General features: G+C 37.1%; 1 protein-coding gene across 1 annotated transcript in view; it reads right to left on the reverse strand.

Moving 5' to 3' along the window:
• Positions 1-528: 528 nt before the first annotated feature.
• Positions 529-15,927, reverse strand: part of LOC125282684 (aldehyde dehydrogenase 1A1-like) — a 63,907-nt gene continuing 48,508 nt past the window's right edge. Inside the window, exons 11-13 of the mRNA XM_048218287.2 lie at positions 12,790-12,947; positions 6,241-6,315; positions 529-1,352 (exon numbers count right to left, since the gene is read on the reverse strand). Of these exons, the coding sequence (XP_048074244.2) occupies positions 1,280-1,352; positions 6,241-6,315; positions 12,790-12,947 (306 nt within the window). The 3' untranslated portion in view covers positions 529-1,279. The remainder of the gene's footprint in view (positions 1,353-6,240; positions 6,316-12,789; positions 12,948-15,927) is intronic.

A 15,927-nucleotide genomic window follows, 5' to 3' on the forward strand; every position in this document is an offset into this window, starting at 1 on the left:
ACTAAATCAAAGCATCTTGAGGTAATGGAACATCCATTATTCACCTGTTTTTTTTTTTAATAACACCTAATGTAGCACTCAGAACTTTCTAGAAACTCAAATATTCACTGAAAGACTGAAGCCATCTACCGCAAATGTTTGCTATTGATTTCAAGAATTCCTCTGGAAAGGAAAATAGGTTTCTTTACCTACTTGAGAATGAGTGGATTTGACTTTTATTCTTAAATACATCTTCATGCCCGATTTAACAATGATTTTGAGTGACAGGGAAAGTAAATCATCATAACCAAAACTTCTACTTAAAAAATTCAAACCAGGGGTACCTGGGTGGCTCAGCCATTTGAGTGTACCACTCTTGATTTCAGCTCAGGTCATGATCTCAGGGTCGTGGGATCGAGCCCCAAATCAGGCTCCATGCTCAATGTGGAGTCTGCTTCTCTCTCTCCCTCTGCTCCTCCTCACTCACGCTCTCCTCTCTCTCTCTCTCAAATAAATAGTCTTAAAAAAATTCAAACTTAACAAAAATCATGCAAGGTTAATTTTTATTAAGTTTTTTGTTTTGATTACAGCTAACTATTTCAGGCATTCATTTGACAAGCAGACATGACACTGTAGGAAATATTTCAACAAAATCCAATGACTTCACAACTGGGAACAGAACATATCTACTCTGCAGTTCAAAGGTGTGTTAGGACTTCAAGGGGTTGTTAGAGAAAGAAGCTACGTGACAACTGGTCCTCTTCTATAACATGATTATCCAGAAGAGTAGCTACAAGGAGAAGCACATCACTATTACGGAACTTGGAGAGATGTGACATCAGACCCATCCTTTTCTTTACTGATAGGACTTGGGGGTCATGTATCAGAAGATAAAGGATTCTTTCAGAATAAGCTACATGTCATGTTTTCTTTTTTTTTTTTTTTTAAAGATTTTATTTATTTATTCGACAGAGATAGAGACAGCCAGTGAGAGAGGGAACACAAGCAGGGAGAGTGGGAGAGGAAGAAGCAGGCTCATAGCGGAGGAGCCTGATGTGGGGCTCGATCCCGTAACGCCGGGATCACGTCCTGAGCCGAAGGCAGACGCTTAACCGCTGTGCCACCCAGGCGCCCCAACATGTTATGTTTTCTATGTGTACTTTTAATGCTTATATGATTAGTCTATGTTTAAAAAAATCAAGAAAAGAACAATGTCGTATTTAAATCTCACTACAATATATTAGCGACTGTAGGAGATACTTAGTCATTGAGGATTCTTCGCTCCATTCTTGTGGTTTCTTTATGAGTTCTTCTGAGAAATTTTCATTGTGACCGTCTTGACCTCTATGTATTCGTGGAGACCATATTCTCCCCTAGAGAGAGGGGGAGAAACCCACAGAATTGAGCGCAGCAGTGCAAACGTACCGTAGTCCATGATTTAGTACAAATTCGTTCTTGCCTATCTGGCTAGGGACAATGGAAAATATTTTCTGTGTACAGAAGCATTTCAAATAGTAGCCAGCCAACCATAAGATATCTGGTCTCACATAAATCCCCTTGTGGGGAAACTTTTTAAGCTTTTTTTAAAATTTTGCATTTTAAATGACTATGTACATTCTGTTGATTTTCACATAAATTGTCCTTTTTTGACACTGTTGTATTTGACTATAAACAAACTCACCACACACACACACACACACACACACACACACACACACACACACATACACAAAGACAGTTCAGTCCAACAAGAATTTTACCATTTCTACTTTAGGTTCGAATAAATAAGACAGATACCATACAAGAGGAGAAGTCGTAATATATAATCACTTGAGTAGTGGAGTAGAACTATAAATTCAAGTAGAGCTTAGCTTAGCATTTTTATTGTGTGTGATTGGCCCAGAAGTGATGAGGGGTATTTTCATGCTAACGTACCCTGATATGGTTTGAAACAAAATATTTTCCAGCTGTAGTTTTAACAGTATCTCTAGACTTTTGGGAAAACAAAACAAAACAAAACAAAACAAAAATCCTGACCTTTAGTGTTAGAGTTTGTTTGTTTTGAGAGAGGGAAGAGAGGGTTCATTGGCCCAAATTCAAACCTTTGGGCTTTTTGTGGTTTGGGGGTTTTTCTATTCATGCAACCCCAGCCATTTGCATATAAAACTCTTAAATCCAACCCAAATGATCAAGAATTAACCTGAGTCAATCAGTTAGGATATCGGTATCCCGTTATTGGCTTTATCGAGAGCACCCACCAGTTTTGGAAACTGTGATTTACTCTATTTTGAAAATGACTAAAAGCATGGAGTTCCTGATTCTCTATATTGTTTTGGTGAGAGGATGGAATTGCATGTACACAGGAGCACTCTGAAAATTATAACACTCAGGCACATGCAGGCTCACAGAGGAAAAGGATCTTGACCCTCTCCTACCCCCCCTTCTGGTGATGTAGACAGGTACGTGGGAGAAAGCTTTCTCTCCTGGGTAACCTAATCCTCTTAACGCTGATTATTTTCTTGGGCGATTAAGCTTCTGAAAATACCTTCTAAAACCTCCAGTGAACATGTTCTTCAAAGTAATTAAAGGACTTAGCTTCAGTTGCCCAAAACCCATTAAAGGATAATATTTTAGTAAGTATTTTATCTCACAAAGTTAGATAAATTAACCCATGAGTTTTGCCAATGGGCTTTCCGTTGTATTTTGGGTGACACGACACTTGAAACGCTCAGGAGAGTCCTAAGTGTGATTATCGTCATACTCAGGCTGAAGTAAGTCCTGCTCCTACGTCTTCCGATGCATAGACATTCCTGTGTCTACGATATAACACAAACACATCTGTTTGCACTTCTCTTTATCTTGCTGTTCTGTGAGTTACTGGTTCTGTGCTGCTAAAATCCTCAAGGTACCAGTCACCTGGGGCCTTATTAGAATGCTGATTCCGTTTCAGTAGTAGGGCTGGGGAGAGGCCCGAGAGTCTGTATTTCCAGCAAACTTCCACGTGACACCCTTGCTTCTCGCCCCTGTCCACACTGTAGTAATAAGGTCCTAGCAAGCGAGTTACATCTGTTTTTCACCCTGGACCCAGACCTGAGCTTGGTGCTACTTAAGGAGCGTGGGGATGATGTCTACTGGACTGACTTGGAGCACAGAACCAAGAACTATTCACATGAGCTTTCTCTGTAAGTCCGGTGGTTTATAACACTTGCATCCTCCTCTTTTCGGCAAGGCTGTGACAGGAGGAAAGAAATACCTCGCGAGGTGCTAAGAACCATCAGTTTGCAATGGTATACTGGTGACGTCTCCAGGGACTTATGTTAACCGAAGTGAAAATTAGTACAATTACACAAAGGAAGGAATCTCTACCATGTGACTCCTTCCAGTGCCAGCACCATGATCGGAGACCCAGTCCCAGGTCCGGGCACTTAGTATCACAACCACGCTGAGGTCTGCGCCCCACCATGTTGGGCTCTTTGAGGACTCTGTTCCCAACTGACCCATTATCTTTCTATCTTTAAGGACAAATTGTATTTGAACCCTTGGGAGTCATGTAAGGTTACTGCTTCAGTAATTCTCTTTAAACATCTTGTCGCAAATGACTTATTAAGTTCATCAAATTTGGTTTCGGGTAGATATAAACAGCATCCTCAGCCAGAACTTTTGCTGTAAAAAATTACACCATAAATATTCTCTTGTATTTATATAGATATAGAAGGAAATTATCTATAATCACATGACAGAATTTTAAGAAATTATTGATGTTTGATTCTTATTTTTCCATTTCCCTCTCTTACTTGATTTCCTTATGCCTCAAAGTTGGACCAAACTGTATTCAACAAAAGTGACATATTTGGTCTTCTTTAGTCATTTTGTCCCTTTTGATTATTTTATCTTCAACATTCCTAGGAAAATGTGTTCAGTAGCTGGGCCAGCTATGAGTTAATCGTCCTTCAGAATAACCTAACCTTTGTTACAGCTTTTTGTACAGTAATTTGTTCTGCAAGGGGACTCTCTAATAATGGATATTATAAAGAAAAGGAACCAGGGAAGAAAGGAACCATTTTCTGAGTCGCCACCTGGTGACAGAATGCTGGGGAATGGACGCACAGTGTGTCACTTCACTCTCAAACAGCCACCTTAAGAGGTTTGTTAGCATCTCCATGTTAAATAGGAGGGAACGTAGGCTCACACGTTGGACAACTTGAAACAGACTGCATGGCTAGCAAGAGACGGAACTGGGGTTCAAGTGCAGGTCAGCTAGTGGCCAATCATGCTTCCTCTACGCGCCATGTTCTTTCTATGAGTCGAGCTTTTGCCATTCTCTCTCCCCACCAACATTCTAAAGAGATCCATGGCTTCTCACCGCTCTACTAACAAAATGTAAGCCAATTTTCCTGAATACAAGACTTCTTACTCTGTATCCTATTTAACTGACATCATACTCTCCAACCCCATAAATCCCCACCAGCCATCCAAATTCGCTGACCCCCCAACGTGTCAATGTCACCTGCTGTTCAAGAATGCTTCCTTCTCTGCTTCCTGACATCCTACATTTGTTTCATGCCCTAGAGCAAATGCTCTATCTTCTGTGAGGTCTTCTCTGACTCTGTCAGCTGCCAGTAAGTTCTCATCCACTGAGTTCCCACAGGGTTGAAACTATAGAATCTTAAGTGTGGAACGGAGCTCCTAGAGTCTCTGCTTTGTTCTCCGCCTCCTGTCCCCACCCGTGACTGCTGATCGTATCTGGCAGATGAAAATCGTGAGAGGTAGAGCAAGGCCATGGATGTTATATTCTGGTGGTGCCCAGATTTTCTGTCCTTCAGTGCTGTGTCTGCATTTCTTCTGCTGTTCTATCTCCGTGACTTAGAACTCCCGTCTAGGACTATTTACTTCATAGTGTGAGTAGGTTATTTTACACGACTTATCCTTTTACAAATTTCTCCTGCCACCACACTCATATGGAGGATGGGATGTGGTATCGTGTATTTCGGGCTCCTGGGCCCTAATATACACGGCACGAACTTAACGTATATTGAGAAGGAGGACAGATCATTTTATCGTTCTGCCTTTTTACTGGCTCCCCAAAGATGATTGCTTCATTGTAATTTTGCTGATTTCTTTAAGTGACAAAGTAGTAGATGGTTATTTAATTCGCTCATGACCTTTAGAAACTGAGACTCATTTTTACTTGCTATTTACAGAACGTGCCGCTTTCCTATGTTTGATTCCGTAAGGTTTGTATATGATGTGTCTTTATTCCTCATGACTTTTAAAATGTATTGATAACAAAACTAAATATATTGCCACCACTTTCTGTGTATACATATGTATATGTACATTTTCAAAAAGTCTATAAACCCAGGTTTCAAAAGCAACTTGAAGGCTTCTAAATGAATTTATATATATATTCTCAATCTAGTCATGACTATAAAACATTTTTTCCTTAGTCAAATTACCCTTTACGTTTATATATGATATATATACATATCATATATAAATATATGTATCATATATCAAATCATATATATCAAATATATATTTAAGTCATATATAAATCATATACATAAATCATATATATCAAATATATAAATCATCTATATCAAATATGTATCATATATAAATATATCAAATATAAACTTATATATGATATAAACTTATATAAGATATAAATATCACATTTCTATTTATATATATAGTATATATTTACATCAAATATATATATTTGATATATATCAAAAATAACTAATTCAGGTAAATTTAAAATTTTAGGTTCCATATCAAAATATTTCATCAAATGAGAGTTACTCTTCTGACACTGAGAACCTTTTTGAGATAAAGGTACTAATTTACTTACTTAAGAGGTATATACAAATGACTAGAGTGTTCTTATATTTTCACACTTCTTAACAGTAATCAATTTGTAGTTTTTCTTCCTTTTTGGAAATATTTCCCAGAGAGATTACATTCTTATATACAGCAAGAAATGCCAAAAGTAGGCAATATTTCAATAACCAATGTAAAGTGCTTAGCATGGTCCCTTATGAATAGTAGGAGCTTAACATGTTATATTTCCCTTCTGGCATCATTTTTTTTTTTGAAGTTATGGGCTAAATCCAGCATTTAAAAGCAATTTGACAGTATGAATCTCCAGGAGAGAACAGAGGCAGGTTTTAATCCAAGTAGCAACTATGGATTGATTCTCTGGGGTGACAACCGTTTTGATCAAGGGAAGCATTTAACTTAGTAGAAAGTTATTCTTACATTTCTCTTCCATTTCCAGACATCTTGAATCCACCGAAGGGGCACTGGGCAGATACCGCGCTATAACAATTCACCCTGAGGAAAAAAGAAGTACATTGTGGATCATACTCAACCTATGAAATAACTCTTGAATTTGGAAATTTAAAGGTCCTTGTTAATTTCAATATAACCAACTCATTAAAAAAAACCCCACAGTACTATAAATTAGAATGCGGAAATACATGTGTATGTACTGTCTAGAAAGAAACAGAATGGCACAGCTCTGTGTGTGGAGAGTTATTTTGGTGGTACACTGTGTCCCTAAGAACTTGTAGTTTCAATTCTAAAAGACAGAAGAGCCAACGTGCCATTGGAAAGAGGATATGGTCTGTCAGAGAACTGGAGTTTGTTGGGTGGGTGTTCTTTACTGCCTATATTCACAAGCTTTGTAATTCTCTTGAGGATTGTGTAAGTAACAGGCTGGAATCAATGATCTTTTGCAATTGTAATATGTATCACATTACTCAGTTCCTTCTTCCATAAATTGGTTTAATAAATTACTTAGAGAGGCCTTAGCAGGAGTTGGGTTTCACTATCAATTTGTTTATCCCTTGCCATATTTCATAAAATGAAGATGTTTTATGAACAAATATAATTACAAAAGCATGATTATTTAGAATTAAAGGAAAAATTATGATAAAAGGTCAAGACAAGGAGGAAAAGTTAGAATACAGTTTTGCAGGGCGTGAGCAATGCGTTTAGCTTTCAATCTCCTGGTGGCCAAACTGAACAGCAAAATTCAATTGCCTATATGATTCTCATTATACATAAGAAGAAAAAATATTATTTAAAGGAGAAACAATGTTCTTTTAAAATATTTCCTCTTCCTTGATGTTATTAAAATAGGAGAACAACAATGTGACTTCTAGATACATTGTATTATGCATGGAGTTTGACTACGAATTTGATCCTGAGATAATATTCAGACATTTCCTTAGTTAAAGCATTTACTTCCCCAATTCTCAGAGCTCCATGTACTCATTGGACCACAGTTTCTTATTGAAGTCTCTCCTTCTGGAGCACAGTTCCTTAAATAAATGTGTGCTTTCAAAAGACAACTTGTCTCTGCTTTGTTTAATTGTCCTTCAAACTACAAAATCAGATTCCCTACTCTGAAATTATGGGTAAAATCCCAGCAGCCCTGGGATTCAGTAATTATCCTGAAAACACCAAGTGGAAACTATGTCGGGGACAACGTCAGAACTTAAATTATGTTCTAGAATAAACAGCAATAATATGCCTCTGTTTTAATAGCAGAGGAATTCCTGACTGGGGATTTCCACACCACTGGGCAGAATGATGTCATCTGCTCCCCAGTCCAGCAGGCATACAACATTCCAAAGTCAAAAACCTGAAACTTGTCTTTGTGAAAAGGTACAGAAAATGAGTTTGCTCTTCTGACCCTATACTGGAAATGAAACTATTTTAGTTTAAGTAAATGGACAGCTAAGAAATATTCAGTGATATTAAGTTCAAAATAATCATCCTTGTCAATTGATTCTCCTTCCACAGCCTTTTCTTGTTATAAGGAAGGGAGGTTCCAAACCCACAAGGCCTGGCTTTGCCCCCTTCGTACCCAGGTGATACTCAGAAAGGCCTGTCTAAACATATCTGTTCCCCTTGTGAGAGTGATAATATTTAATATGGAAGTGATCATATTTAATCAGGTTATTTCAAGGCATAAGTAAGGTGATGTATACAATGTGCTTTTTTTTTTTTTTAATAGAATGTCCTTCTTATAGTGGTTGGTACGTAAAAAGTTTTTAGTAACTGGAGATAATATACATACATGTAATAGTAATGCTGAATCTTATTAATAATTTTATCACAGGAAAACTGCACTTTAAGCACTAGCCTTACTCTTTATTTAAGAAGAATTTGCTTGATTTTAAGTCTCTGAAAGGAAACATCCCATTATAGAAAGAATCAGGCTTTCAAGCAATTTCTCTGTCCTGGTTGCACAAAGAATCACACGGGAACTTTGAAAAATACTCTTTAAATAAAAACCTTTAAATAAAAGTCCACATTCAATCTCAGACTTTGATATAATTGATGGATTTGATGGTCATCATCTGATGCCACTCAGTTTATCACTGGCACTCCCCAGATGATAATGCAGAGCCAGGGCTGAGAATCACTACTGTCAGGTCCAAAAGAGGTCTGCATCTCAGCAGCCATTTACTGTGTGAGCTTTGATCAATGACTTACCTTCACTAAACTACACTTTTTTCTTCGATAAATTTGGCACAACAATCACACCATTGTTGTAAGGTGAAATGAGATAATGAACATAAGGAACGGAGAATACTGCCTGGCATAGAACATATTGACTAAATGGTGATTCTCTGATTAGGAAAAAAGATTCCAGAGCCACTGAGTGGGGCAAGGACTGCCTGGCTGTCCCTTTGAAGGATCAATACTTTTCAGCCCCCTTGCTCAGTAATGCAGGGTTGGGAAAGAAACAACAGGCTGCTTTTCCTTAAAACTGTGACGCTCGGGGCACCAGGCTGGCTCAGTCGGTGGAGAATGTGACTCTAGATCTTGGGGCTGTGAGCTCAAGCCCTATGTTGGGCATAGAGATCACATAAAAATATAAATAAATAAATAAATAAATAAATAAATAAATAATTTTTCAATGTCTAATGGATTTTTAACTGGAGTAGGTATGACTGATTATCCAGAAGGAAAATAATCTTTCAATATTGACAGGACTGAGAGGACAAAATGAGGTTCAATGGGGTAAAAATTACCAACACAGCAGTCCAGAGACTGGGGGCTGAGCAGAGGTGCAACAGGTTGAGGGGCATTGCCTTAAAGTATAAAAATCAGAGATAGAAGGATACAGTATAAATCAGATATAAAGCATGTATAAATCAGCTTAAAAATGAACGGGCACGTTTCTCAAAATGACTACATTCTTCCAAATTAAGACCTTCAGACATCTCTAATAATCCCAGAATAAGAAACTGATATAAGAATTAAAGATTTGCAGATATAAGGGCTTCGAAAGATATTGTCTCACTATTTAATTAAATGGATTAAAGCAGAAGTTCCTCTCCCTTGTGTATAGCACAGTGCCAAGTACCTAGAAATTACTGAGTAACACTTACATTATATTAGCCAAACATTAAAATATTGTGGGTAAGCAATTTAGGGGCTAGTACGGAGAAAATACCCTTCTGGAGTTCTTCCAATAGAGCAGGTTTTTTCTTCAATTTCTTTGTTTGCTTTGGTTCGTTGTTGTTGTTGTTTTGTTTTGTTTGTTTTGGTTTTGGTTTAGCGCAGTAACTGCTTCTCCAGCAGGCCATGTGATTCCAAATGAAAAAAATCAAAGTGAGGCGTGGATCAAGACAGTAACATAGGATTATCCTGAACTCACCTTTTCCCATGAACACATACATAAACAATCTGACTTCACACCTAAAGAAACCAGAAAATGAAGGAAGAATGAAGCTTAAAGCTAACAGAAGGAAGGATGTAGGAAAGGTCACAGTGGAAATAAATAAATGGAATAGAGACTGGAGAGACAGTAGAAAAGATCTGTGAAACTCAGAGTATGTTCTTTGAAAAGATAAACAAAATTGCCAAACCTTTAGCTAGACTTATCAAGAACAAAAGAGAAGGTTTAAATAAATAAATCAGAAACGAAAGAGAAGTTACAACCAGTACCACAGAAATAGAAAAGATCTTAAGAGAATACCATGAATAATTATACACCAACAAATTGGACAACTTAAAAGAAATGATTAAATTCTGGGATGCCTGAGTGGCTCAGTCGGTTAAGCGTCTGCGTTCGGCTCAGGTCATGATCCCAGGGTTCTGGGATCGAGTCCTGCATCAGGCTCCTTGCTCAGGAGGGAGGCTGCTTCTCCTTCTGTCTGCTACTCCCCCTGCTTGTGCCCTATTTCTAACAAATAAATAAATAAATAATCTTTAAAAAAAAGGTGATTAAATTCTAAAAAAAATTAAGAGTTTTCAGGACTGAATCATGAAGAAATAGAAAATCTGAATAGATCAATTACTAATAAGGATATCAAATCAGTAATCAAAAAATTCCCAACAAACAAATTTCAGGACCAGACGGATTTATTCATGAATTCTACAAAACATGCAAAGATTTAATACCTATCCTTCTCAAACTCTTCCAAAAACTTAAAGACAAACTCATTTTATGTGGCCGGCATCACCCTGATACCAAAACAGAAAAGGACATCACAAAAAAATAAAATTATAGGCCAATATCCTTGATGAACATCCTTATGCTGAATCACCAAGAAAATATTAGCAAACCAAATTCCATGATGCATTAGAAGAGTCCTACATCATGATCAAGTGGGATTTATTCCAGGGATGCAAGGATGATTCAACATCTGCAAATCAATCATGATCTACCACATTAACAAAATAAAGGATAAAAATCATATGATAAGGGGCGCCTGGGTAGCGCAGTCGTTAAAGCGTCTGCCTTGGGCTCAGGGCGTGATCCCGGCATTTCGGGATCCAGTCCCACATCGGGCTCCTCTGCTGTGAGCCTGCTTCTTCCTCTCCCACTCCCCCTGCTGTGTTCCCTCTCTCGCTGGCTGGCTCTCTGTCACATAAATAAATAAAATCTTTAAAAAAAAAATCATATGATAAGCTCAATAGATGCATAAAAAGACTGGACAAAATTCAACATCCATTAATGGTAAAAACTCTCAAAAAGTGGGGATAGAGGAAATAGAGGGGATATAACGCAGCGTAATAAAGGCCATGTATGACACATACGTTAGCCACAGCTAACATCATACTTAATGGTGAAAAGCTGAAAGTTTTTCCTTTAAGATCAGGAACAAGAGAAGGATGTCCACTCCTATCATTTTTATTTAACATAATATTGGAAGTCCTAGCCAGAGCAATTAGGCAAGAAAAGGAAATAGAACTATCCAAATAGGAAAGGGAGAAGTAAAATTGTCACTATATGGAACAGAATAGAGAACCCAAAAATAAACCCATGTATATACAGTAACTGATTTATGACAAAAGAGGCGAGAATAGAAAATGAGGAAAGGACAGTCTCTTCAATCACTGGTGTTGGGAAAACTGGATAGTCACATGCAAAATACTGAAACTTGGCTGGTATTGTACACCATACACAAAAATAACTCAAAATAAAGACTTTGATATAAAACTTGAAACCATAAAACTCTTAGGAAAAAAACACAGGCAGTAAGCTACTTGATGTAAGTCTTGCCAATAAATTTTTAAATCTGACTCTAAATGCAAAGGCAACAAAAGCAAAAATTAACAAGTGGGGACATCAAACTAAAAAGGTTCTGCTCAGCAAAGGAAATCATTAACAAAATGAAAAGACAACCTACTGAATGGGAGAAAATATTTTCAAATCATATATCCAATGAGAGATTGACCTCCAAAATACATAAAGAAGTCATACAACAAATAATCAAAAAACAAACAGTCCAATAAAAAAATGGACAGAGGATCTACATAGACATTTTTCCAAAGAAGATATGCAGATGGCCAGCAGGCACAGGAAAAGATGCTCAATATCACTCATTATCAGGAAAATGCAAACCAAAACCACTTGGGATGTTAACTCGCTCCTGTCAGAATGACTAATTGCAAAAGGATAAGAAATAACAGTGTTGGCGAGGACACGGAGAAAAGGGAACTCTTGTGCTGTTGGTGGGAATGGAAATTGGTGCAGCCACTACGGAAAACAGTATGGAGGCACCTCAAAAGATTAAAAATAGAACTATCATACGATCCAGCAATTCTACTTCTGGGTACTTATCTGAAGGAAATAAAAATACCAGTTTAAAAAGATATATGCACCCTATGTTCATTGCAACACTAGCTGCAATAGCCAAGATATGGAAACAACCTAAGTGTCCACTGATGGATGAATGGATAAAGATGTGATGTATGTGTACAATGGAATACTACCCAGCCATAAAAAAGGAAATCCTCGCCATTGGTGACAACACGATGGACCTTGAAGGTATTATACTAAGAAAAAGAAGTCAGAGAAAAACAGATATTGTATGATTTCACTTACATGTGGAATCTAAGAAACAAAACAAACAAAACAAAATGTATGGGTACGGAGAACAGACTGATAGGATGTAGGGAGTGGGACATACATGTAAAGGGGGTCAAGAGGTATAAACTTCCAGGTAAAAAATAAGTAAGTCATGGGGGTATAATGTACAACATGGCAACTACAGTACATAATTTTGTACTACACATTTGATAGTTGCCAAGACAGTAAATTTAAAAGTTCTCACCACAAGAAAAAAAATTTAATTTCGGAGAGTGACTGATGATAGCCAGACTTATTGTAGGGATCACTTTGCGGTGTATACAGATATCAAATTATTGTGTCGTAACCTGAAAGTAGTATCATGTCAATACCTCAAAAATAAATAGGTAAATAAATAGAAAGAACAAATTCAAAGTAACATGTTAATGCGGTTAATACTGCAAAGACGGTATTGGGTAGATTGGACTTACCACACTGTCCCAGCCTGCAGAGCGGAGGAGACCGTTATGGCTTTATCGATATCTTTGGTAAAGATTCCTGCTGATAAGCCATAAAAAGTATTATTTGCTCTCTTGATCACCTCATCTAAAGATTTAAACTTCATGATTTGCTGCACCGGTCCAAATATCTATACCATAGAAAAATGCATGAAATAAATCAAAGTAACAGGTTAAAAAATTTTAAATGGTATTGCAATTTTATTCCCCTACGAACTATTTAAGATTTTACCTCGCATCTCAAAGTGTGAACCAAAATGGTAGCTGCTGGAATGGGAGGTTAGGATACACAATGGTCATGTGTTAAATTCCCTTTGGAATAAAATGAGGTAGAAATAAATAAGGCAATATTCATTTTCTTGTTGTTGGAATTAGACTTCCAATAACTCACCATTGTGCATAAAGTCGTTAACTTCAGAGTTTCTTTTACATTTAGGAATATTTTATATTCTCTCCCTAGTTTTCCATATCAAGTCACTACATAAACAGCAAACTCAAGAAGCCAATGCTAGCTCTACTGGAGAAATAAGTAGGCAATAATTGATAATAATGATTTTATTTTAAATATCAGTGTATCATCAACTGAAATATCACCTATTCTACTGGACTTAGATCTTTTTATAATCAGCCAAATTAGGTGAAACAACATGAATTTTTGTTCAGATTCTATTCTTCAGCCAAATCTTAAGCAACTCACATGTACCAAGCAAAATGATCCATTACTGTAAGAGCTTAAATCCTCAACCACTAACCAAAGCATGGGTTCATTGACTATAATCATAGGATAGGAAACAAACTCACAATTTGCTCATTCAAACCTAAGTTGCTCTTTCACTTGTGCTAGATTCTTTAGTTAGCTCAGCCCAGAGTCAACTTATTCTGCATCTCATCCCCAGATGGGAGAAAAACAACTGGGTTTCTCTTAAAAATTAAGCTCCTGTATTATGTTTCTATAAAACATATATTAAACTTAAACGAAGAAGGGTCCTTCTGAAATTTAGTTTCCCAGAAACTAAAATTTTCTGGGAAATGTATGTTAGGGGTTGGCAAAAATCAGAAAAGATAGTTTTCCGGTGTTCATCACTGATGTAAGTACTGGAGTTGGGGGCTACCATTCCATAGAGGCTGAGTGCAAATCCTAAGGCTGTAAATCTAATTATAATGTTGTAACTTGGGAACCAGGTATATAGCAGCTATTGTAATAAGTGTGTTAATATCTTACATAATTTTAATTAAACAAAGCACAGCATTCAAGGCTTCTTTGAAGTAACAAAACAAGCTACTCTACTATGTCTATTATAGGAGCACAGTGTTTCCTTGATTGCATCATTACTTTTTGCCTTTGTCCTTTTCCATGGTATGCAAGAACAGCATCTCTAATAAGACAAATACTTGTAAATACATGCAAACTTTACATGCAAATAAATGCAAAAATGAGTTAAGGGATGAATCGGTGTGGATAAACTATATTTGATTATCCATATGCATCTCTTTTATTTTTCCTATTTATTGTTTGCAAATCTGATTCTGTACTCTCTTCCTTGCTTGATGGCATTTTGGGAGGTAACGAAAATAACCCTTTAGGTTCTCTATCATATCATAAAGATGAGATACAAGTTCATTGGACAAAATGTTATGATTCAGTATATTTGAGTTGACAGTGCCTTCTTGTTATAGTGTATTATGTGACACCTTCATAGCCCAAAGCCAATGAATCTATCTCTGTATTTGTTAAAACCCCTCTGTCCAGGGCATCCAGTGGCTCAGTCAGTTAAGCATCTGACTTTTGATTTCAGTTCAGGTCATGATCTCAGGGTCATGAGACCGAGCCCCGTGTTGAGCTCTACACTCAGTAAAGAGCCTGTCTGAGAGTCTCTCCCTCTCCCACTACCCCTCCCCCTGCTTGTGCTCTCTCTCTCTCCCGCTCTCTCAGATGAATACATAAAACCCTTAAAAAAATAAAACACCTCTGTCCATGAGGTAGATTATTTATAATTCCTAAATGCAAACTAGCCTTTCCTAGTTATATAGTTATATATCACATCTCCGGATAACATCTTTTTAATGTTAATTAGTTTGTGCTCACCTAATATTTAATTGCAGTATATTTCTCCAGGAAAATTAGGAAGTGCAAGAGCTGAAAACAAGGCCAGGAGAATATGGAGGGAGATACACGTAAATAAAATTACATTCAAACCCTGTATGACTTTTTATTCCAAAATTCATATGGAAAAGCAAAGGAACTAGATTAGCTAACACAATTTTGAGAAAGAATAAAGCAAGAGGATTCAGTCTTCCCAATTTCAAGACTTATTATACAGCCACCATAATCAAGAGAGTAGCAGCAGACAAAGCAAACACAGTGGAACAGACTAGGGAACCGAGAAACTGATACACAAATATGCACAACTGAAGTCTGACAAAGTTGCAAAAGTAACGGAATGGAAGAAAAGTCGCCTTTCAACAAATGCTAAAGCAATTAAGCATCCGTAGGCAAAACAGAACAAAACAGAACCCAACAACGTGGACTTAGGTCTCATTCCGTACATAACAATTAACCTAAAGTGGACCACAGACTTACAAAATACATTATAAAACTTCTGGAAAAAAATTTAAAACACAGAAGTCTTTTAGATCTAGGAGTGAACAAAGGGTTCACAGAGTTGACACCAAACACTATCCCCACAAGGGGATAAAACGGATAAATCAAAGTCCCTCAAAATGAAAAACTTTTGTTTTGAAAAAGACCTTGCTAAGAAGATAAGACGACCTACGAACTGGGGGAAAATATTTGTAAACCACATACCCAACAAAAGACTGGTATCCAAAATACAGTAAAGAACCCTCCAAACTCAACAGTGAAAGGCAAACAATCCAATGAGAACATGGACAAAAGACATGAAGAACTATTTCATTAAGGAAGACATCAGATGGCAAACAACCCAATGGAAAGATGTACAATATCATTAGCTATTAGGGAAATGCAAATTTAATTCACGATGAGCTATCATGCCTATCAAAACAGCTAAAAGTAAAAATAATCACAACACTAAATGTGAGCAAGGCTGCAGGGAAACTGGATCACTCATACATTGCTAATGGGAACATGAA

This window comes from Ursus arctos, unplaced genomic scaffold, assembly GCF_023065955.2.
Source record: "Ursus arctos isolate Adak ecotype North America unplaced genomic scaffold, UrsArc2.0 scaffold_33, whole genome shotgun sequence".
NCBI classification, from domain to species: Eukaryota; Metazoa; Chordata; class Mammalia; order Carnivora; family Ursidae; genus Ursus; species Ursus arctos.